The sequence below is a fragment of the Branchiostoma belcheri genome, unplaced genomic scaffold (genome assembly GCF_001625305.1).
Source record: "Branchiostoma belcheri isolate BF01 breed outbred unplaced genomic scaffold, Haploidv18h27 scaffold32, whole genome shotgun sequence".
In the NCBI taxonomy this organism is placed as follows: domain Eukaryota; kingdom Metazoa; phylum Chordata; class Leptocardii; order Amphioxiformes; family Branchiostomatidae; genus Branchiostoma; species Branchiostoma belcheri.
Window position 1 is genome coordinate 2,897,418 of NW_017803932.1, and position 24,553 is coordinate 2,921,970.

General features: G+C 39.3%; 3 protein-coding genes across 5 annotated transcripts in view; 1 reads left to right on the forward strand and 2 right to left on the reverse strand.

Moving 5' to 3' along the window:
- Positions 1–12,024, reverse strand: part of LOC109474978 (multiple epidermal growth factor-like domains protein 8) — a 34,688-nt gene extending 22,664 nt beyond the window's left edge. Inside the window, 8 exon segments of the mRNA XM_019775477.1 lie at positions 246–391; positions 861–1,047; positions 2,061–2,277; positions 3,353–3,444; positions 4,975–5,149; positions 5,679–5,897; positions 6,528–6,691; positions 11,458–12,024. Of these exon segments, the coding sequence (XP_019631036.1) occupies positions 246–391; positions 861–1,047; positions 2,061–2,277; positions 3,353–3,444; positions 4,975–5,149; positions 5,679–5,897; positions 6,528–6,691; positions 11,458–11,680 (1,423 nt within the window). The 5' untranslated portion in view covers positions 11,681–12,024.
- A 217-nt stretch (positions 12,025–12,241) lies between these two features.
- Positions 12,242–17,836, forward strand: LOC109474979 (hemicentin-1-like). 2 transcript variants are annotated; one of them, XM_019775478.1, is made up of 7 exons: positions 12,242–12,321; positions 12,519–12,626; positions 13,373–13,408; positions 13,785–14,039; positions 14,606–14,926; positions 15,375–15,496; positions 15,767–17,836. In XM_019775478.1, exons 2-7 carry the CDS (start codon positions 12,557–12,559, stop codon positions 15,812–15,814), a joined length of 852 nt encoding a protein of 283 aa, XP_019631037.1. In that variant the 5' UTR covers positions 12,242–12,321; positions 12,519–12,556; the 3' UTR covers positions 15,815–17,836. The 2 variants fall into 2 exon arrangements, with proteins under 2 accessions (XP_019631037.1, XP_019631038.1); XM_019775479.1 differs by having other exon boundaries at positions 15,772–17,836.
- Positions 17,837–19,764: 1,928 nt separating this feature from the next.
- On the reverse strand, positions 19,765–21,184 carry LOC109474896. 2 transcript variants are annotated; one of them, XM_019775368.1, is made up of 3 exons: positions 20,997–21,184; positions 20,315–20,425; positions 19,765–20,104 (listed from the first exon to the last, which is right to left on the reverse strand). In XM_019775368.1, exons 1-3 carry the CDS (start codon positions 21,073–21,075, stop codon positions 19,827–19,829), a joined length of 468 nt encoding a protein of 155 aa, XP_019630927.1. In that variant the 5' UTR covers positions 21,076–21,184; the 3' UTR covers positions 19,765–19,826. The 2 variants fall into 2 exon arrangements, with proteins under 2 accessions (XP_019630927.1, XP_019630928.1); XM_019775369.1 differs by having other exon boundaries at positions 20,315–20,413; positions 20,997–21,182.
- Between the last annotated feature and the right edge of the window lie 3,369 nt (positions 21,185–24,553).

The window sequence follows — 24,553 nt, forward strand, 5'->3', positions numbered from 1 at the left end:
CACATTGACAACTTAAAGAAGCCCTTGAAACAAAGCTTGACATACACAGTATGGTTGACCAGCATAAATAAAACAAATCACATACCTGAACAAAAGTAGTAAAAAAGGTACAAATCAGCTCTGCCCCTGAGGTGTTGCCAAAAAAGCAAACACTGCCAGCCACTAATGTGCCACTTACATGACGGCATCTATGTGAACAACTGGTTAACCTGTAAGAGGAGCCCTGCATGCAGATATGTCCTCACCATACACAACCATGTAGTTGCCCATGACGTCCGCGGTGTGGAAGGCCCGTACGTCCGGCGTCTCGGCGTTGGGCAGGTACTCCCACTCCGTCCAGTAGTTCTTGTCCACGTTGAAGGCATGGGTGGTGTTGATACGGTTGCTGAATCTAAACATCGTGCAAGAGTGAATATTTGTGAAGGCTATCTAGGAATATCCTTGAGGTACAAACAATTTTTCAAATACATTTGTACTTTGAAGTCAATCATGCTCGGTGTTTAACTCTTCATCCAGAATATGTTAAGAGTTTCATACACTTGTACGATGTACTGTCTACTTCCACCTTCCACCAAATATAACAGTTGAATTTGTATGTATCACTGTAATCTGTAACAGTTGTTTTATACTATAATTGTGCTGCTATGTTAACAAGACCCTTTGAACTCTGGAAAAATGGCCAAGGCTGAAGGGAGTACTCTGTACGTTTCAACGTTAAGTTCAAGGTTTAAAAAAAGACATTTGACAGTTATTATTGTCTGGTGTGTTAGCTGGTGTGTTACGCCGAAGGGCGGTTATACTGGCTACACTGATACAGATACAGATTGTTTGCCATACTTTAAGCTTGAAGAAACTCGTACTTTGCATAGTTGGGTTGGAATCCGCCGAACACGACGAGTGAGCGTGAGGAGGGGTGGAAGACCATGGAGTGTCCCACCAGCTGTCGGCTCTCCCGCTTCCCGCCCCGCGTCTCCACGGGCTCCCAGGCACCGCGGACCAGGTCAAACCTGTACATGTCCGACGTGAAGTGCTTCTGGTCGCGCCGACCTGCCGCGGGAAACAGGGTATTTGGTGGGCTTGCTAATTTAATCAACTAAATAGATTGAAGCATAAGGCCAGGAAAAAAATGTTGTGTTTCCTGTTTCCCTACCGACCCTAGAAAAAACTGCCAACCCTAGAATTTTTTTTGTGTGGACATAAATTTTTTCAAATGATCAGATTTTTCTAGCAAGTTTTACTTTGTTCCACTACATTGTATAAGTTGGATCACCAAGATCACCAAGGTCTAAGAAAAACAGAAAGAAAAAAGATAATCCTTACCTATGTACCAACCCTAATTCTTTTCAGGACATGACACAGGTAACATTTTTTTCCTAGGCCTAACTGTGTGGTCAATGGTAAAATGCTCTTTACGTATTACCTTAATAAAGACCTTCTACAAAGTACTTAAATACTACATTACATCCTATGTATAATACATACTAAGTACATTACATTGATAAGTACATTACGAGCTAAGTACATTACATACTGAGCACATTACATTGTACATACCGAGTACAAAATTTATACAATGGTAACGTTACATGAACTTTATGAACTAAGTGACATCCCTTCAAGCTAGAATCCTCATACAACATCAATCTCCTATAACTTCCTACCATGATCTAATAGTGTCAAACCTCCAATTTGTATCTGTATTTGCATGATTATATTACTGGAAATCCCATTGGATTTGACTGTGCCTGGAATTCAATTATGCCCCTCAATAGAATTATACAATGACGGTGACGGTGCTCTATAACAAAACGGATTGTTTTTAGTTTTAGTTGAACTCGGTTGCATTTTTACACTCGTATTAACTATGGGATCTGTCAATATGGTAAATTTTTATTGTATTAACATGTTACTTATTTACTTTCTAAGAATTATTGTAATTAATCAATTTGCAATTTGATAAAGGGAGGCCTATACATCAGCAAAATCCCTTGCACAGTTATTATGTATTTTCAATTTGCTTGATGTATTTTATGACGAAATAAAAATTAAGAAAAGTTTACCTCCGAACACATAGAGGTATCTGTTGTCCACGAGAGACGTGGCGTGGCCTGCCACCGCCGGGGGTCTGTTGGGGTCGTTGACCGCCAGCTCCTGCCACGTGTCCGTGGTCGTGTCGTACGACCAGAGGTCGCCGGCCAGCCTGCTGTTCCCCAGCTCACCTCCAAACAGCACCAGGGAGTCGTTAACGGTCGTTAATGTATGGCTGTGTCTGCCAGCCTGGGGGGAAAACAAAGGAAACACCATTCAGAATTCACCAGCTTTGTCCTAAATTTAGGGTGCCATTGAATGTGTTGAGTGATTAGGCTAGCAGATACTAGACCAAGAGGTCCCAGGATCCATTCCCTGAGTTCCTGGCTAGACGCTATCCTTGGGAAAGGAACTTATTTTAACACTCCACCTATTGAAATGGGTACTTGACTTTGGTTGGGGAGGTAAAAGGCGGTGGAAGGAGAGGGATGGGCTCTGCCTCCCAATACTGTGCCCTAGACACAGTGGATCAACAACCCACTGCCACTATGGCCTGAAAAAGGCTACAGGACCTTGACCTTGTCAAAATGTTGTTTCTGTCTTTATACATTACAGGGTATTATGTGTAGAGGAACATTATACAAGCACAACTTGCTTTCTTCCTCACCTTCGATAAATCTATGAGAATACAATGAATAATATGCAATCATCTTCAAGTTGCTATAGCACTCTAAACTGTGACAAATTTAGCAAATATCACTGACTACTTTTTATGATGCTCTACCACCTATTTATGTTTGTAATTTTCATTTCCATATGCTGAAAATTGTTATGTAAATTGTTTACTACAACCTCGTGGCAGACGACCTAATATGCAAAACATGCAAACATTTACAATGACAGAAGTAATACGTCTGGGCAATTTTCCTACCGTCAAGAAGAAAACAGTAAATGCATAATACATGCTACCTCTTCTAATGGATATACATGATCCAGGGCATTGTTTTTCACAATCACAGGAATGAAATAGTCAAACAAAGTGTATAGATTTCCCTGAATTTTATCAAGCCATCATTATATGTAGCACAACGGCAGAATGTACTGCGCCTGTGCAAAACAATGTATTGGGCACAGTGTATGTGAGGATGACAATAATCCCATTTATAGTTTTCAAATGTTATGTCTGAAAAGATATCATCAGTAACAAGCAAAATTCTGATAAAAAACTGTCCAAACATCCAACCAAAACGTTGAATAACATGAATTTTGCACAGGTGTAGTACGTTCTGCCAACGTACTCTTCTATGTAGGCTATATAACTTACTGGTCTTGGTGTTGTGGTGGTCATATTTTCCCATCTACTCTCTTCAAAGTTGTATCTCATCAGATCATCCAGTACATTATTGAGAGTATATCCTGAAAATAGATTAGAGTTTGTGATGAGTTCACAGCAGTCTGATCTATGCTGAACAGTCATCATAATTACAGAATAGCTGATGATACAAATCTATTCATGTCTCATAAAAATCTCAACACGTTAGTAACTACAATGAACGAAGAATTGGATAAAGTAAATAAGTGGTTTAAAACAAACAAATTGTCTTTAAATGTTAAGAAAACAAATTTAATAATATTTGCAGGTAAAAATAGAAATTACCCGAAGGAAAACGTACAAATATTCATAAACAACAACCTTATTACTCAAGTGACACACACCCGTTTTCTAGGGGTCTTAATAGATGCAAAATTAACATGGAAAAATCACATCGATCTTATTAGTAAAAAAATATCCAAGAACATTGGTATTATACGGAAAGTAGGAAATCTTTTATCTCCTAAAACATTTATTACTCTCTATTATAGTCTTATCTATCCTTACTTAAGTTATTGTAATATTATATGGGCAAGTACGTACACTACATCACTTAAACCGCTTTTTTTGCTTCAGAAACGATACATCAGGATAGCGTCAAAAGTTTCATTCACTTTCCCTACTGCACCATTGTTTCAAAAGCTCAAAATACTGTCCATAAATGACATAAATAAACTACAAACAAGTCTTTTAATGTACAAGATAATGAATAAATGTCCTTGCCTTCCTGAAACCTTCCACGACACCTACACCTTCTTATTAAACTCAGACATCCACAACCACTTCACACGCCAATGCAATTATTTAAGGCCATCCAATGCGAAATCGAATCTTCGTCAATTTACAATCACGTACAGAGGCCCAACAATTTGGAACAACCTAAGTAGAACTTTACAAATTAGTCCCTCCGTCACCATTTTTCAAAAATCATACTAAAGCAACTTTCATAAATAACCCCACACATTCTTAATTTTTGTTTAAGTTTCCTTGTTTACTACCTTTCATTACTACTTTTTCATTATTGTAGATAGTATTGTATCGTATTATATTTTATTGTTTTGTTTCATTTACCCGTTACCTAGTAAGTTATTTCTTATTTATACGATTAATTTGAATTGTTAATTAAGTTATGAAGGGAGGCCTCCTCATAAGCATTTTATGCTTCCGTCCTCCCTGCACTGTTACATTTCATTTATATTTTCTTGTGTCTGTATTTTGTTTTAAAGTGCGAATAAAAACTGAAACTGAAACAATGATGACAAGATTATCAAATAAATAAACCTCTGAATTGGAGACAATTTACTTTAAAATATATATGAAGGAACACTGTAGTCTTTTCTATTATACTTCTTACCAGAGTCGGTTATTATATTGACTAATTTGTCTTTAAAACATTTCAATTTATTCATGCATTTGCCTGAAATATTAAGCTAAACCAGCAATGTATGCAAACACTGAAACATATTTTGGCATTAAGTTAAAAAGTTAGGACCAAGTTGTAACAGCCTTGGGAAAATCATCATTTTGCTACTTGAAACACAACATCAATGGAAGAACTGCTGAATTCTGGGCACCTCCAAAGATCCAGAGGCTGTCGGACCCTGCGTGGTAGGCGCCGGCGTGACTGGCTCGTGCGGTGAGTCCCGTCCCGCTGTGGGACAGCTGGTACCAGGTGGACCGGCCTGCGTTGTCTCGTGTGGACAGGGAGCAGTCATCTCCAACATACCCCTCCTTACAGCTACATGCACCCTGTGGGTCATACATGAACACACCTCAACTCATGACTGGTAACAGAAAATCAGGGTCAAAATACTATTTTCTGTAGAAAAAAAATTTCTCTCAAAATTCTACCAGATCCCCTAGGACTGCCACAAAAATTGAATATAAGGAGATTCAAACTAGATGCATTGATCCCTAGGTATGCACACTGTAACTTTAATATTTACCTAGTAAGAGTATACCTGTTGCCTACTGACAGTTCTTAATGATTCCTGGTTTGAACTTGAAGACACCTACCCATATATGAAATATGATACAGACCCAGCCTTCTCAAGTTATGCCGTCAACAAATAAACAACAAACAAAAGTACACGTCTGCACCAAAAAGAAAACCTTTCTGGCAAAGGTAAATGATAAAATGTCTGTAAATATTACAAATAAATATGAATCTTGAGCAGATAGAACTGTCTTGAGAACTGGGAAAGAGTTGCCTTGGTCTGGGCAAGCCACCGGACATGATGATGATGATGATGATGATATGTTAGAAAATCAAACTTACAGCGACGCAGGTATGGCCGTGGCCCTCGTCAATGTGGCAGTTGTTTGGACACCACTGTAACTGACAGGCCTCCCCCTTCCAGAGCTGGGCAGCACATTGGCACTGTCCCGCAATGCACGTCCCTTGAGAAGAGCAGTTTGCTGGGCAGGGCTCTGCATAGTACCTGGCCTCAAACCCACTTAGTACATAGTTAGTGTCGCTGTAAAGGTATATCAACATCTGGAAGAAAAATGAGGGAGGACTTGTCAGTTTCAGGTACAAAGGGTATGTCATTATGCTTTATAGTACAATAAATTTAATGCAGTTGCATTTGTTTAATGTCAAGTTGATTTTATAGCAGTGTAATGTCATTTAAGATACTCAACTTTATGGATTTGTGTTTTGTGCACATGAAAAATTTGTACATGAAATTATGCAAATATTTTTCACAGTCAGCAAACCTGTTTTCATACTTTACAACTTACTCATTTTACTTGAACACAATGTTGATGTGTAGCCAAAAAAATTATTGATGCAAAAGTATGATAACAGTTCTTTCAGCCTACAACTGTGTTCAAGAGCTGTGTTAATATCACTTTGTCTTATACAAGCATACCTCGGTAGTTATGTACATACTAGGAAACACACCTATGTTAGTAGCCCTATTTTTACTACTTTAATTCTGATAACTTGTATATAATTGTATGATCCAATATGTCATTGTAATTTCTGACCGTGCATTTTATTGATTGTACATGTATATTTCTATATACCTAACGATCCTACTTTCTCCCAGGGTTAACCCTTAACAATAGCCTATGACTAGTTGGGCACCCATGGCTGCTGTAAAATAAGGAGCTTGACACCTACCTTTCCTGATTTAGCAATGATGGGTTCTGGGGTGGTGTTCCCACTAAATGTACCCAGCAGAGGGCTACTGTAGGAGTCTCCATCATGCACAAACAAGAAGTCATAGGTGCACTCTGTGTACATGGCTGAGAAGTGCAGCGTGATGAACGGCTTATCCAGCGGTGCTGAAACACAGAGGAAAAGCAGTCATCTTTAGTATTCTGGGGGAAGACATCCAGGCTTTTAGCTAGGGGGTGTCCAGGGTGTCTTTTGGACGCCCTGTACTGAAAATAATAAGAAATTGGACGCCCTACTTTTTTGTAGGACACCCTAAAGACGCCCTATTTTTTCCACTCCCAACCCTTGCCATGCACACATGCCTCCTTTCAGCCTTACTATAAATACAAAAATGATGGTTTACTGAAGGAAAAAACTCAAATTTACACCTGAAAATGCAGAAAGTAGTGTTTGAGAGCATAATGAATTTCAAAAAAGCCCCCCTAAAATCTTGCACTCAGCACGTCTTCACTGTGCATAGCATACAATAAAAAAAATGGACAGTTTTTGGACACCCACCAAAAAAATCCTAGCTAAAAGTCTGAAGACATCAAATGGCAAAGTAGTTAGTAGAGTGGGCACAGGATCAAGAGGTCATGGGTTTGAATCCTTGCATTCCTGGCTGAACGTTGTGACCTTGGGAAGGGCACTTTGCACAACTCTCCTGTACCTCCCCAGGAGGTGTAGGGAAGGTGAAAGGTGGTGGAAGGAAATGTATTGTCGCTGCTTTCCAATAACGTACCCTAAAAATGTGTGCAATTTAACAAAAGCGCTAAAGCTAAAGGTTATCAGACCAATAATATGTTACACCAGTTTTTGCATTTTTGGCTTCAGTTAAAGGGATATATTGATCTACAACTTAAATCACTCCAAGCCCTTAGTATAGTAAAATTTGTTTAAAATGTTGACTTTATTTTAGTCATCTTTCAGTACAATGATGATGATGATAATGATGCACTGTGTTCTGCAGCTAATAGAGCTGTTGCAATCCGTCTTTCCTCATTTCATTCTACTGTGTCTTCTTTCTCCATGAGCAGCCTAAGCTTTCTGAGTTTCTTGACAGTTCTCAGGTTTCTTATTCCATTGTTTTTCAGGTCTGTCTTCAAGACACAATATTACCTAGATTTGTGCAGTGTCTTCCTTTTCGTATGACATATATCATTACAACAATGATCACTTTACCCGTCACATTTAGGTCTATTGTATACCTGGTCAATTACGGACTTTTCATGGTCATTTCTTTGTGGCGTCAGTCTTTTCATCACCATAACAACAAAGACATCCCAATGAGGTGTAACAAAGGCTTGTCCACAGACCTTACAATCAATTACCTCTTCTGTGATCTTTATTTTCTTTGGTAACCAAGTAAACCAACACAGAAAAAATCAAACAGTTGCAAGTCTTGTATTTCAAACAGCGATTTGAAAATTAGTAACATCTCAAGCCCAAAGATAAAATCAAATAAGACATGCAACAACTATGGAAAATATTTGGATAAATGTGGTTCCCCACTTCTCTAAGTGTTTGGATTGTATCTAAATGTCAATCAAACATATTTATCTTATTTGTATTATGTCCAGCTCTTCAAATTATCTTTATCAAGTACTACTAGTACTTAGCCATAGAAAGAAAATCCTTCCAGTTACTAGGACATGTATATGTATTAGCTATTAGCTATCCCAGTACAATTTTCTTTAAGTTTAACATCCAATAGAAATAATAGCAATTGCTTTTTTCTTATAATGTGTCATGCAAATGCATCACACATTGAACACTCCAATTCTTGGCAGCTACATACTAGTATAAATGTATGAATAGTACTGTTGCCATTAAAAAAATTAATGCATATGAATCACCTCAGCTTTCAAAGCCAGGCATCGTTGATCAACTGTATGAAATTTGCACTAGTCTATTTTCCTTGGAATGCACACATTGTTTAATATTCCTACAGTAACTAATAGTATAGTCTGGTACATGTAGCTTTGGGAAAAGTGCCAAGTACATTTAGTTTAGATGCTGGTTCTGATATCAAATTCCTTTCTTGCATACAACATTTGCCAAGAGTTCTGCATGATTTCAACTTTACATAACACAGTGTGTGACATGAATAATATGTGTCTTTGGTTGAATTAAATTCTCGTCTGATCCATGAACTTTTCTTGTTTCCTCCAAATCGTATGTATAATCGTATAAGTGAGAACATTTAGAAAGATGAAAATGCAAAACTACCTGTGGATACAAAGAAAAGTGTATAAAATGCATAAGTTATGAAATTATTGCAGCAATTTATGTTCACAGCGAGTGCTCAGATGTCTTATTCCTGTATAGTTAGATTTTACAACACTAAAAACACCTCACTCCTCCCTACCCCCTAGCTACCCCCTCCTACATTGAAAGTCCCTACGAACATACTGGTAAAAATTAAAAATAATTTCCTCAAGTGATAAGTTGTCTTTTTATGGTCTCAACATTTTTTTTTCAAAGTTTCTCTCATGGATAAGCTGGAAGAATGTTCCTCCCAAAAACCGGTTCACTTCAAAAAGATACTAGTATCGACTTTTTCACCTGACTGATTCAATTATTTGGCTTGAGCTGATCCAGTCAGACAAGTGAATTACCCCTAAGGGTAACCAGAAGTCATGTTATTATTTAACACAACATGAACATGACAAGGCATTTTTAGTGTTAAACATTGCCCATTCACAACAAATTGTAACAGTCCATGTGTTGCTGTCAAAGTTTTGATATAATGATATGCATGCACACGTACTTCTTGTTTATTATATATATGGTATAATAGTCAATAGCCACTAGCTACTTTGAATAACAAAAGGATTTTTCTTTCCTTTCAAGCTAACCTGGACGAAAATTTTACTGTTGTCTACCACCTAAGGTTACACCAAACATTGTTCAGTGTATTACTAAATTGCCAAGACTGTCACTAGAATTATAATCTGGCAACAGACTGGGCAACGGAGACATTGCTGGTTGGTGGGCGGAGCGTTGACATACATTCCTTGTTGACAGGTTGCTAGGGCAACAGATCTACGCATTGTTACAAGTGCAATCTGCGCAACCGGTGTATTTCATTACCCAGAGCAATCATGGAACTCATGTAGACCTGTTTGTTCTGTCCAGGCCAAAGTCCACACCTATCTCACCAGAAATGAATGCACTGGAGAGAAAAGTTGTTCTGAGTTGTGAGATGTGCTAGTTGATACATGTATCACAGTTTCGCAGGTATTAATAACTAGTACTAGTATCATAAAGGCTCACAGTAACCATCACAATATCTATGTCCTTAACAATTTAAAAGGGAAAAATCTAGTACAACTCATACTTGGAACAATTTCTGCATATTTGTGACGGCAGTGCTGTCATGAAAATTTAAATGATACCAATATTGTCACATGCATAAGACTAAAAGTATAAATTACACGTGGTAATTTAAACTACACAGTTTGTGGTTTTTGTTATTCCCTCTTTTCTACCATATCACGCAATCCAGTACTTAGTTTCTTCTTTGGAACTTCCTGCTGGATTGGTGCCAAAGAGAAGGTGAAATGCAAATACACATGAACAGGAAACAAAGTGTTACGTTACCACCTTGCAACTTTGACCTAGGCCACTACTGTAGCACTGCGCAAAAAAAACTGACTCAATTCAGCAGACAAAAATAAACATCGTTCTTGACAAGTACAATGTTGAAATGGGTTTTTGAGTTTGAATTATCTGGCTGTTGTTTCAAGTGGTAATTTGATCATCTCTTAGGCAATTTAGTGGGTCAGTGGTTTCTAACAGGGGCAGTTGCACATTCCTCTGGTGCCAACCTGTCTGCGGTCATTTTGACAGCTCAATTAACTGGGAAATGAGGTATAAACGCATGGTTACAGGTGTACAAGGGAGACCTCAGCATACATTCAGAACTTGGAAGCAGTTTTGGGGGAAAACATTGATTAGTTGAGTATATGTTGATTGATCACTATGAAGACACATGTTTACAGTTTGATGCCAGCGACTACAAATTGTGTTGTGTAAATAATGTTATCATTCATCATAATAATGTTACACTACAGGACTATGAAATTCTTTCAATTTTAGATGACTCTCACTTCATTCTGAATGAATTTTCTTCTGTATTTTTGTGCAATACTCCATGTACTAGTATTGTAATTCTATAACTTAACCAACTTGATAAAATACTAATTAATCTTTCAAATTCAAACAACATATACTAGTTTAATTTTTTTAAGTGCAACTATGGGCTTACATGTACCGAGGATTACATATTACTGGAAACAGATTGTTCAAACAAATCTGTGGTGGTACTGGCATACAAACTGACATGACAACATTATAATCCATGACTAGTACTTGATCTAATTACCTCCAATACAAATCAGATCTATGCAAAGTCGATGTCATTTATTTTAACAAAACAAACAAAGGCAATGCTCATTAAAAGGTCTTAACATATGGCCTGTTCTTCACACCTGACTAAGAATCTAAATACTAGTATGTGTCAAGTGGAAGACAATGCAATAATTTATGTGGGGAAAAGTGGTAACATTAGTGTTGGTTTTTTAAATTTACGTGTATCGTTATGGATTGTGTCAGTCTTCCAAAACTGACATATGAATTATGATTGAGTGCGTCTGGGACTATGAAAATATCACTTTGACATTGTTGTACTGTTATGGACATTAAGTCAGGATACTTTTTCGAATAGTAAATTATTATAGTTAGTTAACGTTAATACCGTCAAATCCCCAAGCAGATGCTTGGGGTGAAAATCGTGACTGATCGGAGAGCGGCTGTCAGAGAAGCAGTCAGATGATTTTTACGTCTAACATCTGCTTGGAGATTTAGTGAGATATAGAGTAGTTTTCCTTACCTATGATGAGCCATTCACAATGCGTATTTTCGGGATAATTCCCGTCTCCGTCCGAGACTGTACCCTCTGTCCCGTTCAACACAGTCCGGCCGCCACAGACGGCGTCTGCGGGACACACACTGCACAACAACCCGGCCAGAAACAACCAGTGATACGCGCCCAACAAAGTCCTCACGTCACGCAACACTCTGTGAACTTGTCGTTGAATCTGTTCAGTTCCCATCCTTGACCAAGTCACGATCGTCCAAAGAGTCAGAATCTCTCACCACCGATCTCGGAAAAAATATATATGCTTCAGCAAATCCGGACCAACACAAGCAGACTAGCTGGACAAGAAAAAAAAACTAAATCGTTTCGTAATCAAAGCTCGGGGGTACGATGTTGGGGTACAGAAGTTGACGTTGTCTTCTCCTAGCCTTCCAGGACTGCATCCCGACGGTCTGAAGACACGGAAAAGGTCATGATTCGTCCCAAAAGTCGGTCCGTCCCCCTCCCATCGACCAGAAAGTGGCCATTTTTCTACACCATCTTCACTGTGGCAGCTGCAGCGACGTCACACATCACGTGACTACATCTCGTCCCCATGGCTCTAAATATCAGTTCTTATCAAATTCTTCACATGAATATTCAGTTCTATCAAAAAATGCATGTTTTGTAAAGTCTGGGACATTTTGAGATTATTTCTGTGCACATTGTTTTTGTTTTTGTCTCTTTCTGTGTGAAAACGACGCTCCTCGAAGAGCACATTGTCCTGGGACAAAGAGGTTTAATCAGGTTAAAGGTCAACTGCAGTGTGGAGCAAAATATTCATCAGTTCTGATGTCTAGTTACTAGCAGTTGGGTGTGGCACATGCTGCGTTTAAGGTGAGTGTATGATTTGTGGTTCTTCCATGATAAAACTTTTTTTCTCGGAAATCGTGACTGGGTGGAACAAATAAATTATATGTGTCAGTTTCAACGTCGAGCGAGCTGTCCTTTTGAGCAACCCTCGACTCGAGTTTATACAGTCGTATACATACGATTGTCAACAGTAATCACATGTCTTATGATTATGTTTTCAGAATCCTTTTGTCTGAAGAGATGTTGATGTCAGCTGCTGATGATTCACAACTTTGATACGATGCTGTATACTCTTCAACTCTTCCTTGTCGCATCGATTGTGTTTTCAGGTGAGTTGACTTGTTGAAGCCAAGGACATAATGTCCTTGTTGAAGCCTATTGACGACTTTTTATATGGATTGAAGAGAATAAATTATGCCATATTTTACATTGTAATTTAATATCACGTTCTGCCTGTAACTATTCAATCCTGTGGTGTAATTATTCTTCCTTCTATGACCATCTGGCTCATATTTTTAAAACAACCGTCCTGACAATTTTATTTTGACAGACAACTCAGTAATTTGGCAACTCTTTCCTCTGCCTCTTGATGCTTTAGCAGTGTGAAAGTTGTTTAATATTATCGACAAAAAAGGCATCATGTTTCAAAAAGGGTACATCCCTATGAACACTCCTGTTCAAAGAAAAAAACTTATGCTCTAGTCTAGATAAATAGGGCTGCCTGATAATAGATGCAGGAAGTGGCTATTGATCATGACAGGCTGTCCCCCTGTCAACAGTGAAAGAAATTTCTTATAATGACAGGTAAGTGTGCCATACAGGGTTATCAAACTTGGAGATTCAAGGACAAATCTAAAATGAAAGGGGGGAGTAGTGTAACAGTGGGGTTCAAGCACCAGGCCAACAGGTCTGGACCTTTTGCATTCCAATTCGTAAGCTGGCTGCCCGGGTTTGCCGCAGGTTTGATTCCCGAGAGCCAGGGTAGATGTAACTCGCCTCTTGTTTCACATCATATCCAGCAGCTGACCACACCTTCACATGTAATATCATGGTTCTTCCACAATTTTTTGTTTAGGTGTCAATGGACAGACGACACCAAGTCCGACTGGAGGTAAGTGACAACTTATTTCAACAGTAGAACTAATTTTCAATCTGTTTTATCCAAGTTGCAGTGACTCCACAGGACTCCTTTGACTTGTTCTACATTAAAAACGCTGCAATGTTTGTATACACAAATTCAAGTTTACCTGGCAGCTTCCTGGTTAGGCCATACAGCATTGTGGCAATACATTAGTCATAGTCATGTGAATACTAACTCTTCTGCTTAAATAAGCTGTCACCCGCTAGTCATATAGGTATATACCTAGACGTGCCATACGCAAGGTGGCGTATACCTTCTTCTGTAACATGCATGTACTTTATGATATGGTGCCTTTTTGTTGAGCTGTTTCTGCTTGTTAATGCATGCTCTTGTGTACTACTGGTAGTTGCTCCTAGAATTACCTCCACCTGGGACAGCGTCATACAGCTGAACTATGGGGACAGTCTGGACCCCCTGGACTGTCGGGCAGAGGGCACGCCTACGCCGGCTGTCAGCTGGCAGCGAGAGGGGACGTCCCAGGTTTTAGACAACCCCATTAGCTTCCCGTACACCACATACACTCAGGAGGGCACCTACACCTGTGTCGCTACCTCACCCGACTTCCCTCCTGCCTCAAAAAATGTCACGATAGACGTTACAGGTACACACACACTACCAGCAGTTATGTCATTGCTGTAGTCAGTGTAGTGGTAACCTGGCTTTGTTGTTTAGCTTGATAAGTAGTAGTAAAGTACTGACAAATGCAGATTAGGCATTTTGCACTCATCACGGTAGGCCAGTAGCCTGGCCTGAGTGTCAGCCTTGTTAAATTTCATCCACTCCCAAAAATCTGTTACCAGTTGGCCGGTAGCGGATTTTGTGGAGCAGACAAAAGCTAACAAGGCTGACACTCAGGCTAGTAGGCCAGGGCATAGATTGGGAAATTTGAATCCTTAATGGCCATCCCATGGAGGAATTTGACATCTTTCATCTTGTAGTGCTGCTTGGTATATGTACGTGTATTTGACTGAGTGGAACTACATTACTGTAATCAGCTTCTATTAGCATTGTACCCTTTTGCTTATGCAGGCTATGATTGTTCTTGAAACCTTTTTTTATCAGAAGATATGATTTCTGTCCTTGCTCTTACTTTAAAATTATAAATTGTAAATTTTTAGTAAAGTTTTGGTAAAGTTCACCTCTTAATTCTTTGAATTTTGAATGCAGGGCCGCCAGCAATCTTGGGTCCTGAAGTTGTAGATCTAAGTGACCAGAAAGGTCAGCAAGTCCGGATGGAGTGCAGAGCCAGAGGCGACCCACCGGTCAGCCAGTTTGACTGGTTTGTGGGGCGTGGCCGTGCACAGCCGGTACAGAGTGAAGGAAACCCGGATTACAGCCTGGAGGAAGATTTAACTGGCTCCCCGGCCACGAGTACACTCACCATCATGAGCCTGAAGGACTCGTTGGCTGATGAGTATGCCTGCTGGGCCATGAACACGGACGGGCAAAAAGACATGAAACGGTTCAATGTCAAGATCTCAGCCCCAGGTGTGTCCAGATTCTGTAACCTATGTATGACAATTAGGGCTGTACTATTTGGAAAGTAGAATTTTTTCTTTACGTCTTTCTTAATTTGATACTCATGCTTTTTCTACCCCATCCTTAACAAACTTTGCTCCATCTGAATAGTTGTTCCAATTGTAAGTCCACAATCCTTGTTTTCTTTTTTTTGGGGGGGGGGGCTTTTTCTTTGCTTTTAAACTCTTTCTTTCCTTTTAAAGGAAGTAGTATTTCGCTAGTATTAGATGGAATGACCTGGAACCTAGTGCTGTGATGTATAGTACATGGTCATATTAAAACTTTCTTTTTTGGTATGATTTTTTTTATCATAAGCTCTGTTAAACATTTTAGTAACGGTCAATGTGATATGATGTAAGAATTCTTTGTTTACAATCATAGATAGACCAGTGTAACCGTTAATGTCTTTTGATTCCAGCGGGTCGAACGGGTATTACAGCGAAAGATGGTGCGATTGCAGGAGGTGTGGTCGGAGCCTTAGTGATCATGACCATCATAGCTGTGATCGTCTTCTACTTTTGGAAGAGAAAACAGCCTAAGGTAAGGACTGTTCTACAGTATAAACAGGGAAGGGAGATGTATATAACATATTTGTATCATTGTTTTACTTGTTTCTGTGGTTCTGTCTTGTGTATAAATCATAATTTGTATCTGCATCTGGAAAGCCATATAACTGCATGCCCTTTGCCCCTTCAGTATTCTTGATTTCGTTCCTTATTTAGAACATAACACTATGAAGAGTCAATACCATTGTACATTGTATTGTGTAATGTTACTTGATTGAAAGCTGTTCCTGTTTTTCTTCTTTAGAGTAGAACTGACGCAGATGGTAACAACTATGAATTCCATGAGCTGTGAGCACTAACCTGAAGACTGATGTCTGGAGCATGAGACTGTGAGGGACAGAGCAGCTTGCCACTACGATGCTTGCCATAGCAAAAAAATATAAGGAAAAGGAAAGTGTTAAAGATCAAAATATGTCATTAGAGAAACAGTGTGGAAACGAATAGAATTTGAACAAAAAAGTTGGCATAAAGGGAGTTCAATGAAAGTAGATTTAAATGAATTATGGTGGCTTAACACTAGATTAGGATAGAAGAATATTTGAGGTTAAACAAAGAAGACAAGTAAAAGTTTGGAAGAAAGTTGCAGACTTACAGTTTGGCAGGGGTATCTAGTATGCTACCGTTTGGCTGGCTGAAAAAAAGATCCCAGCACTAAAAAGATAGTTCGATAAAAATGCCTAAAAAGACGTAAAAATTGAGCTGAAGGCTAAAACTCTGCTTGGAGAGTAGAATTTGCCATGCTAGGGCCAATCAAGGTAGATTTTTGATGCTGTGAGTTTGAACAGAAGGTGTGAATATTTATAGTAAATCAAGCTTAGCTTGAAAGAAGAATGTCATGACTAGTGTTTTAATCTTTGGTTGTGGGAGTGATAGTTTTGGTGTTAGGTGTACCAAGGACATTGTATACAAATAATGTTGTACGGTTCCGATGTACACACGTATGTATCAACATAGGGATTTTAGAATTCACCTTAAGGAAAGCACTCTTATATCAGAGAACAGAGAGAAGTTTGTGTTTGGTGTAATATGTACATTTTGTACATGTGTATAAGGGAAAACATGTTGCAAGCACTCTATGCACTATATACAAAGTGTAGGACATGCTCACAGTGCTTTAAATTCCTGTGCCTGTTGCAAAAGTTATGTGTAAAGTGAGGCCTTAACAAATTATATATTGCAAGGACATTTAACTTTTGATACTCTGTTTATCTGTGTTAAATCCTTTTTTGTGTCCTCTTTGGCAACTTCAGGGTTCAACCCTTTCTAAGAAAATTAATCTTGTAAAAGATATGGAGTGTTGTATCAAACTGTAGCACAGATGCTAAAAAATGTCAATGATTCTATACACAGAATTGGCCATCGTATTACGCAGTGATGAGTGCACAGCACTAATACGTATTATTATCTCAGGTCAGAATGGATGAAATCTTACGCTAGAAGTGCTCTTGATATTAAACTTTGGAAGCAAGTAATGCTAGCAGTGGTATGATGTTAGTACCCCCTGTGTTCCTATCGTGTATCATAACTCCACAATAAGCCCCAAAATTAACACTTTCAGAAACAAGATATTTTTTATTCTTTGCCTGAAATGTCACACCAGCCATTTCCCATTGTGTTCCCTTTTACAAATATCCCATGTACATGTACACATACCAGTACTAATGTCCTGCCATGTGCATATTACATAAAGCTATTAGCAAACAGATATATTTCTGTATGGAGGCAGTAACTGAGGTTGATGCTTATATCTATCTATGTCATTATTTATTCCAAGATATTTGCCTTATGAAGATTTGTATATATATTATCAGAAGCAGTTTTATGGAATGGCAGGCCACATTGCAAGCACATAGTTTTCATAGAATGATGTTTAAATGGTATAATGAAGCACAATTGATAATTATTTCCACTGGTGATTTAGATGATATCTTTTTCACGTTTGCATCTCTTTTGATTATACAAATTATGTAGTTTGAGCTTGCATGTTGCGCTAAAATTGCCATTTGCTTTGTGCACATCTTTTCATCATATTGCCAGGTGTTTGTATATATCTGTTTCTTACAGAATGTTTAATACAATTTTAAATATATACATCTTGTATATGTTGGACGTAAAAGATGATAAGCTATCACGTATCACGTACAATGTAACATTCCTAGTCTAAGATTGCTTCAATATATCAATCAGTATATCAGAAGTTTCAATATTGTTCAGGGTATAAGCAAGCCTTTTTCTTTGATTAAAAATCCCCACATGTATGTAGATGCTTTGAATGTATGCAGTGATTTAGAAAATAAAAAGGTCTGAAGAAAAAGATATTATGTGGAAGTTCATAGTTCTATAGTGACTCATCATAAGTGATTATTTCAGTCCTGGTTGACAGCATGTTGAGAAGTGTCGAAGAGTACTGCTTGTCGCTAGTTTCAGTTTGTACTGATCAATCCATACATCCAAGGTGTCACCAACATATCAGTTTTACAAATATCGGGTGATTGAATAGCTATCCATGAATCACGATTGTCTCCAATCGCGATTTGATCCCGATGCGTTCACACGTGTCTGCTCAACCAATAGCAATTGTGATCCTTCCGCACGGCAATTGCCGTCGATCGCGATTGAATCCACCTCCCATAGGTGGATTTGATTAATCGCGATTCAATCGAGATTGGTAGCCTCCTGTGCAGGCCCCGCGATGGTGGGAAAGAGTTTTTAACGCGTTATATATAGCCGCGGGGCCTGCACAGGAGGCTACGAGTTTGGAATGTTCAGATTTAGAAACATCAATTGCGATTCGAAATCCAGTCTGAACGGGGTGTTAGTCACAAATCGAAAGGGTTGGAAAAAACATATGAGTTTCTCGCTTGGAAATTAAGAAAAATATCATCTTATAGGCTATGGTACAACAAGACGAGTCTCCGTGCACTGATGTTCGACTGGCATCAACCATGGATGCATCAACAGACGGTGGAAGAGTACTTCTCCGAATCCGATTGTACGAAGCCCATCCTGTGCAGGCTCTGTACCGTGTGGAGGACCACCACGCCACCTTGCGGTAGACGTGGGAACAACTAGTTGATGGGGGCCACCTGTTTGCCTTTCGGGTATGCTGAGAAATTATGACAATACAGTTTTTGGGGAACAAAGTACCATTTTTCATATCACTGCTTGGATATCCTAGATGTGGTGGTTTTGAGCACTTATCATTAGCACATTCGTATATTTGCAGAAAGAAGAGGCGCGGGAAAACTCAAATATGTCTCACCGAATCTGCTTGGAGATTAGCAAGAGTGCTACAAGGAGGATTCGGAGACGGGAAGACTCACTCTCGACTTCTATTCGCAAACGCCGAACGTCCACGCACACCCTGAGATGAGATCGGCAGTCCTGGAGTACTGCCTGAGCAATTCGACATCGGTGGAGGATAACATCCATTTCAAAACATATACCGCGGCTATCAACGCAAGTAAAAATGCACAGAAGTGATAAAAACTTTATAAGTACATGTCTACGCGTGTACATGTTGAAAGGCTGATCTCTAGATCTGGTATCATAGATAATAGGAGGATGGTGTCGAATTTGAAGTTCAAAACGTACACATACACTTCCATTAAAAGAACACGAAGTTGATATCAAGACGACATGGGTTTGCCACATTGGACACCATTGTAATCACTCTGTATATGACAATATATAGAACAACATATATTTCGTGTACGATTTTGGGTATGTTGTATATGAATGATGATATTGACCTACGGAGGATCATGTAATATTCATAGATTTCTTCAGTATATCAGAGATGTATTTTATTGCTATGTTGCTGTGGGAACGTTATCCTTTCCAACACTAACACCTCTAAGTCAGAAGCATTGAGAACATCTAAATTCTGTTGATTTGTGTATACCATATAATATACAGAGGTTGGTGGGGAAGATTGTGACCTTTCGGTCATATCATTATCCACTGTATTCTCCGTCTGCAGTCTTGCGAAAACGTCCCGCACGCAGCTGCATTCAGTCTATGTCCCGTTTTATTTCTGTCACATCCCCCCCCCCCCCCCACTTGAGTAGCGACAGAAAGGGCAAGTGATAGAAAGGTCTTCCCCGCCAACAATTTTTCATGGATGTAACGTTAATAAAAAAAAACGCTGTCCTTTACTTTATGACATCTTGATTTACAAACACAACATCATAGGAAAAACGCTACACCCATCGAGTTCAGCACACGCACTGGTTTATTTTCAATTGAGCCGTTTGGTGGGGACCAACAAGCTTTGAACGACCGTAGTCTTATTAGCTTGTTGTTCAGGCGCAAGCCATCCAGCTGGCGCGTGCCTTCACCACGTGCGACGTGGCCCAGGTCTCTATGCGGATGGTCATGCCGTTGGTGCGCACGGACACCGCGGCCACGTCGATGCGTGTGTTGGTGCCGGGGTTGTGGTCCAGGTGGGTCAGGCCGACGGTCACTGTCGGTGTGCTGCTGAAGGAGCGGGCGAAGTAGGCCGGTATCTCCATGTAGCGGAGACCGGATCCGGAATTCAGGTTCGAAGTTCCCGCCGGGATCTCCACGGACCCCGAGTCACCTGGAGCGAGGTAAGGTATAGTTATATATTTTACGCTGTACCTGCCTAAAAATGTACAGTCAAACCTGTGCAAGTGGCCACCTTTGTATAAGGGCCACCTGGCCAATGTGATTGTCTGTGGCAATTAGTAGCTCAACCAATGATAGCATAGCAATTATTCATAATTTATTGTCTCGACCAACGAGAGAGTGGCTGCTGAATGTTACTCACATGCCAGTACGCTCCTCTCCTGCAGCTGGCGGAGCTGGGTCTTCATGTCGTGGAGTTCGCCTTGCACGTCCGCAAGCTGCGTCTCCAGGGAGATGGACGCTGTAGTAAATACAAATGCGTGCTGAACATACACACAACGTCTTCACAATAATGTACGAAAATGTAGCCGCTTTTCCGAGCGCCAGTTTCTCGTTTTCTATAAACAGCTCGTGACAGAGCCTCGCATCCTACTCACTCTGCTTTGAACAGCACAATCGGCCGCTGCTTTTACAAAATTTATTTAGGTAATCGTCTTTTATAACAATATATTAAATGTCAATACCAGAAATGTTTTCTTTTGTACAGTTTTGATAGTATGGGGATACTAGATCATACTAAACAGAATATTCGGCACTCGTCATCGTTGGAGTGTACATTGAGTTTCCTACCCTTCCAATCTTCTCCACTATAATGTTAAGAGTATGTACTTAGCTTTTTCCACTGCGTAAGTTGTACACATTCGTGAAACTGTGACCAAAACCAGGGATATCGATTCAAGCAGCACAGTACAGACCGCCACGGAGTGGTAAAATTAGACTCGTAATAGCTATACATAACTGCTACATATAGCAAGAAAGTTCAGACAAGCTGAATTTTAATTTTAGTTTAAAAATTTGCAAGTGGAAGACATCGTCACACCTACCTTCCGCATTCGAGTCTGTGGCTGCTGAAGCCGCTATCACGGGCAGGACGCAGAGGAAGATGTAGGCTGGTGTCTTCATCGTGGTCGCCGACGCTTTCGATTTCGCAAGTCTTCTTGCTTCTTCACTAGCGAGATTATCATGTTCTTTTATACCGTCGGAGTTACAGAAATAAACATTGCTACCTGTTTGCACACAAGTTCGTCCGTTTCCCGTGTGATATGGTAGTCAAACATTACATAAGATATTTTTCTCTCACTCCTCACCAGAAAAACATGCATTTATCGCAATAAATCCTGATGAAAACCCTGCTTGATTATATTGCGGGGGGAGTATAGTACAAAAATGTAAGAGCACCTTTGACAAGTCTTAATAACCAGTAGCCGCTTTGTCGTTTGCAGACATGATGGTTGCCGCGGTTGTGTTTCTGTTTCTGTTTACTTGACAACACTGTATTAGCGGCGGAACATTTCCCCGGCCCAGTCTCTAAATGTGAAGAGTCAAAGATATCTCGACCATGTGTACACTAATTAATATACATGTATATATAACGAAAATAAGAAAAAGTATAGATATTACTAGGAATATCGCAATGGTTGAATCCTAATGATAATACGCATGCGATGCATACAGTGCAATGCAAATGACTAATGAAAGAACTCACAAATACACAATGCATCAAGATCTACGGTAAGCTCCAGATATACATGTAATCTGTGCGCACGCAATGTTGCTACGCCCGACGCTGTCGTTCTGATGAGGTAACTTACAAGTAAGTCTTCAGTGTGAGCTTCCCTTGATTTCACTACTTTTATGACGGAGCAATAACCACTTGATTCAATCTTTGTTAGATTGGTTATTCTTAATTCCATGTGATATCCAGCCTCCACGGTGCTTTAACTGAACTGAACTAAACTAAACGGTGTTTTGCCTGACATTGTCCCATCGCTACTGTGTTTTTGTTTCTTTTTCTTCTCAATATTTCCGGAGGCCAACAAAACAGTCCGTGATTAGCAAAAATAACAACACCAAAGAAAAGATAAACGCATTTTCAAACCACCAGGCGTAAAACCTGCTCTGGATGTCGGCAGTAGCTTTTTCAAATTTCATGGGTAAATATATGAAATCAACTTGTGACCGTTCTATGTAACAAATTTTCAAGCGTTACATTTCAAAGCATGCTTTTCTCTGCTTATGGCGTGTATAGTCAAGACCGGCTTGACTTCAATCGTTGTTTCAAACTCTTTATGTCTGTGTCACCACTGAGATTAGCATTGACCAATGCTATATCAAGTATGCATGTCTTATCTAAGCTTTCCGTTCAGATGACGCTATTCTATTGATAGATGTTTTGAAGGTTTTTGATAGTTACTGGTCAAAAACATGTTTTTCAGATGACATGTGAAGCTGAACAAATGGTGGACCTCTGGTGCCACGCCTACAAACTTCTGACCAATCAGCTCTGTTCTGCAGCACACGTGACCGATAACCGAGTTGCGCAGTAGAGATTCTCGCTATATACATCGTCATCAAAACAGCCACCCATTTAGCTTATTCGGCGCTTTAAGACGGATGTTGATTGAACCTTCGGATTTGTGTCACTCTACAAACACAACCCTGGAGGCAAAACATCTTTCAGCGGTAAACCAACATCAACTGTACCAATACAAGATCTAGAAATGCCCATATAAGGTGTGATGTTATTCTGACATATGTTTTCACGATCACCTTGACCTTTATTGATGAAAATGAGGCAGAGATGGAAATTTGTGAAATATGAGATCAGACATAAAAAGATGATCCTAGTCAAGTATGACTTCATATTTTACAAGAATGCAGGTTTGTGTCATACTGCATTGACATCTTTTTTTTAATCATGTAAAGAGGTACAGGTCAGCCCTACATCTTCTGAAATGATCATCTTTTAGTCTGGAACCGTATATAAGTCGCATGCGTCCCACTACGTAAAGAACCAGGTGCGTAAGACACACAATGTAGTGAAACAACGGGAATATACAATGACATTTAGTTTCTCTAATTCTCAACAGAACTAGTTGGACTTACTTATACTATGATAGTACTGATCTTTTCAGGACTTAGTTCTTGATCATTGAAATATTAGTGAACTTGCATTTTTGTTTCACCGGCAAGCACTAAAGAGGGTCGAGGCAAAAACGATATCTCAGTGATTTGGAGAATAGAAATAGGCACAGTCATCGGCATGCGATAGAGTGAATACGTTGCGATTGCATCCGTAGCTCACCAACCTCTTTAGCAAAATTTTACCCAAGTCGACCAATTTCTCTACGTTTTATAACTTCAAATGGTTCAAATAAGTTCAAGTAGTGGACACTATAAAAGATCGGCAAAATTCCATCAAATACTTAGGAATATCTAGGAATATTTTATGAAAAGTATTTAAAAAATGCCTGCAAAGGTTTTCGATACGATTTAGCGTCTATGTTTTCATACACGATTAAAAAAAAAATACAGAATAGGATAGTTGTCTTCACGCTTATCTGTTTTGTAGCCGTCTTAGATTATAACCTTATGACGTCTAACACTGCTCCAGAAAAGAAGACGCGTAAGAGGAATAAACCTTAATTTGACCGACAACAAAACACTGTTCAAAGCAGGTTAGTGCTTATATAGCAGTGTATTTGGGTGAAGAAAAGGTTCAGTTTTGAGCACCGATCGCTAGTAATTTACAGCAAAATGATGTTCAGAATATCAACATGGCTGCAAAGTAAAATTGTTTTAGGGCTCAAAGTCTTCTGCAGAGCATAGCATTGAGCTTTAAAATCGACGAGTTCCTTAGCACTCACTAACCTATACATGGTTTTGTGAGTAGATCTAGACTTAATTAAATTTTAAAGAGCTCACGGCCAAGATTATTGTAACAGAATTCTTTTATCATCCATTATAGCCATCCTATTTTCTTTGCCCCATCATGCCCATACTGTACTGTTACCTTTAAGAAAACGAAACCGATTTCGAAAGTTGCCCGGGCAAACATATGGCTCACATGCTATCTAACCCAAGCCTTTTCTTTTATAACAATATCATGCAGGTGCATGTTTTGTGAGAATATTTCTGCGGATTTTTACCACTGAGAAATAACCAATTTGTGTCTTTTTTGACAGAAAAGTGAATTTTTTCCAATCACAATTTGTAAAAATTAGAGAGCTCAAAGTAGTTTCGACGCACAGCTGAATTGACATCATTTCTTCTCATACATAATGCTTATTTACGAATGATTCCCTGGGTACTAGTACAATAATGTATGTCGACGTCCAATATGATCTCTAGATTTGACAGTGTGCATTCTCAGCGAAGTGAGATGTGAGATTTTAGTCCATGAAGTTGTTTTGAAAGACGGGAAAATGTTACCTGCTGCGAGCCTCCTATGCTGTATGTGTGATATATGACCTGCCCGTAACCGAAAATAGCTTACGCAGTAACTAAAAGTACCATATCGATCGTGATACGAGGCAAATAGTTACGCTTAGTAACCAGGTTTACATAAAGATAAATAGCTTGCCCTTGCACCAAAGGTGGA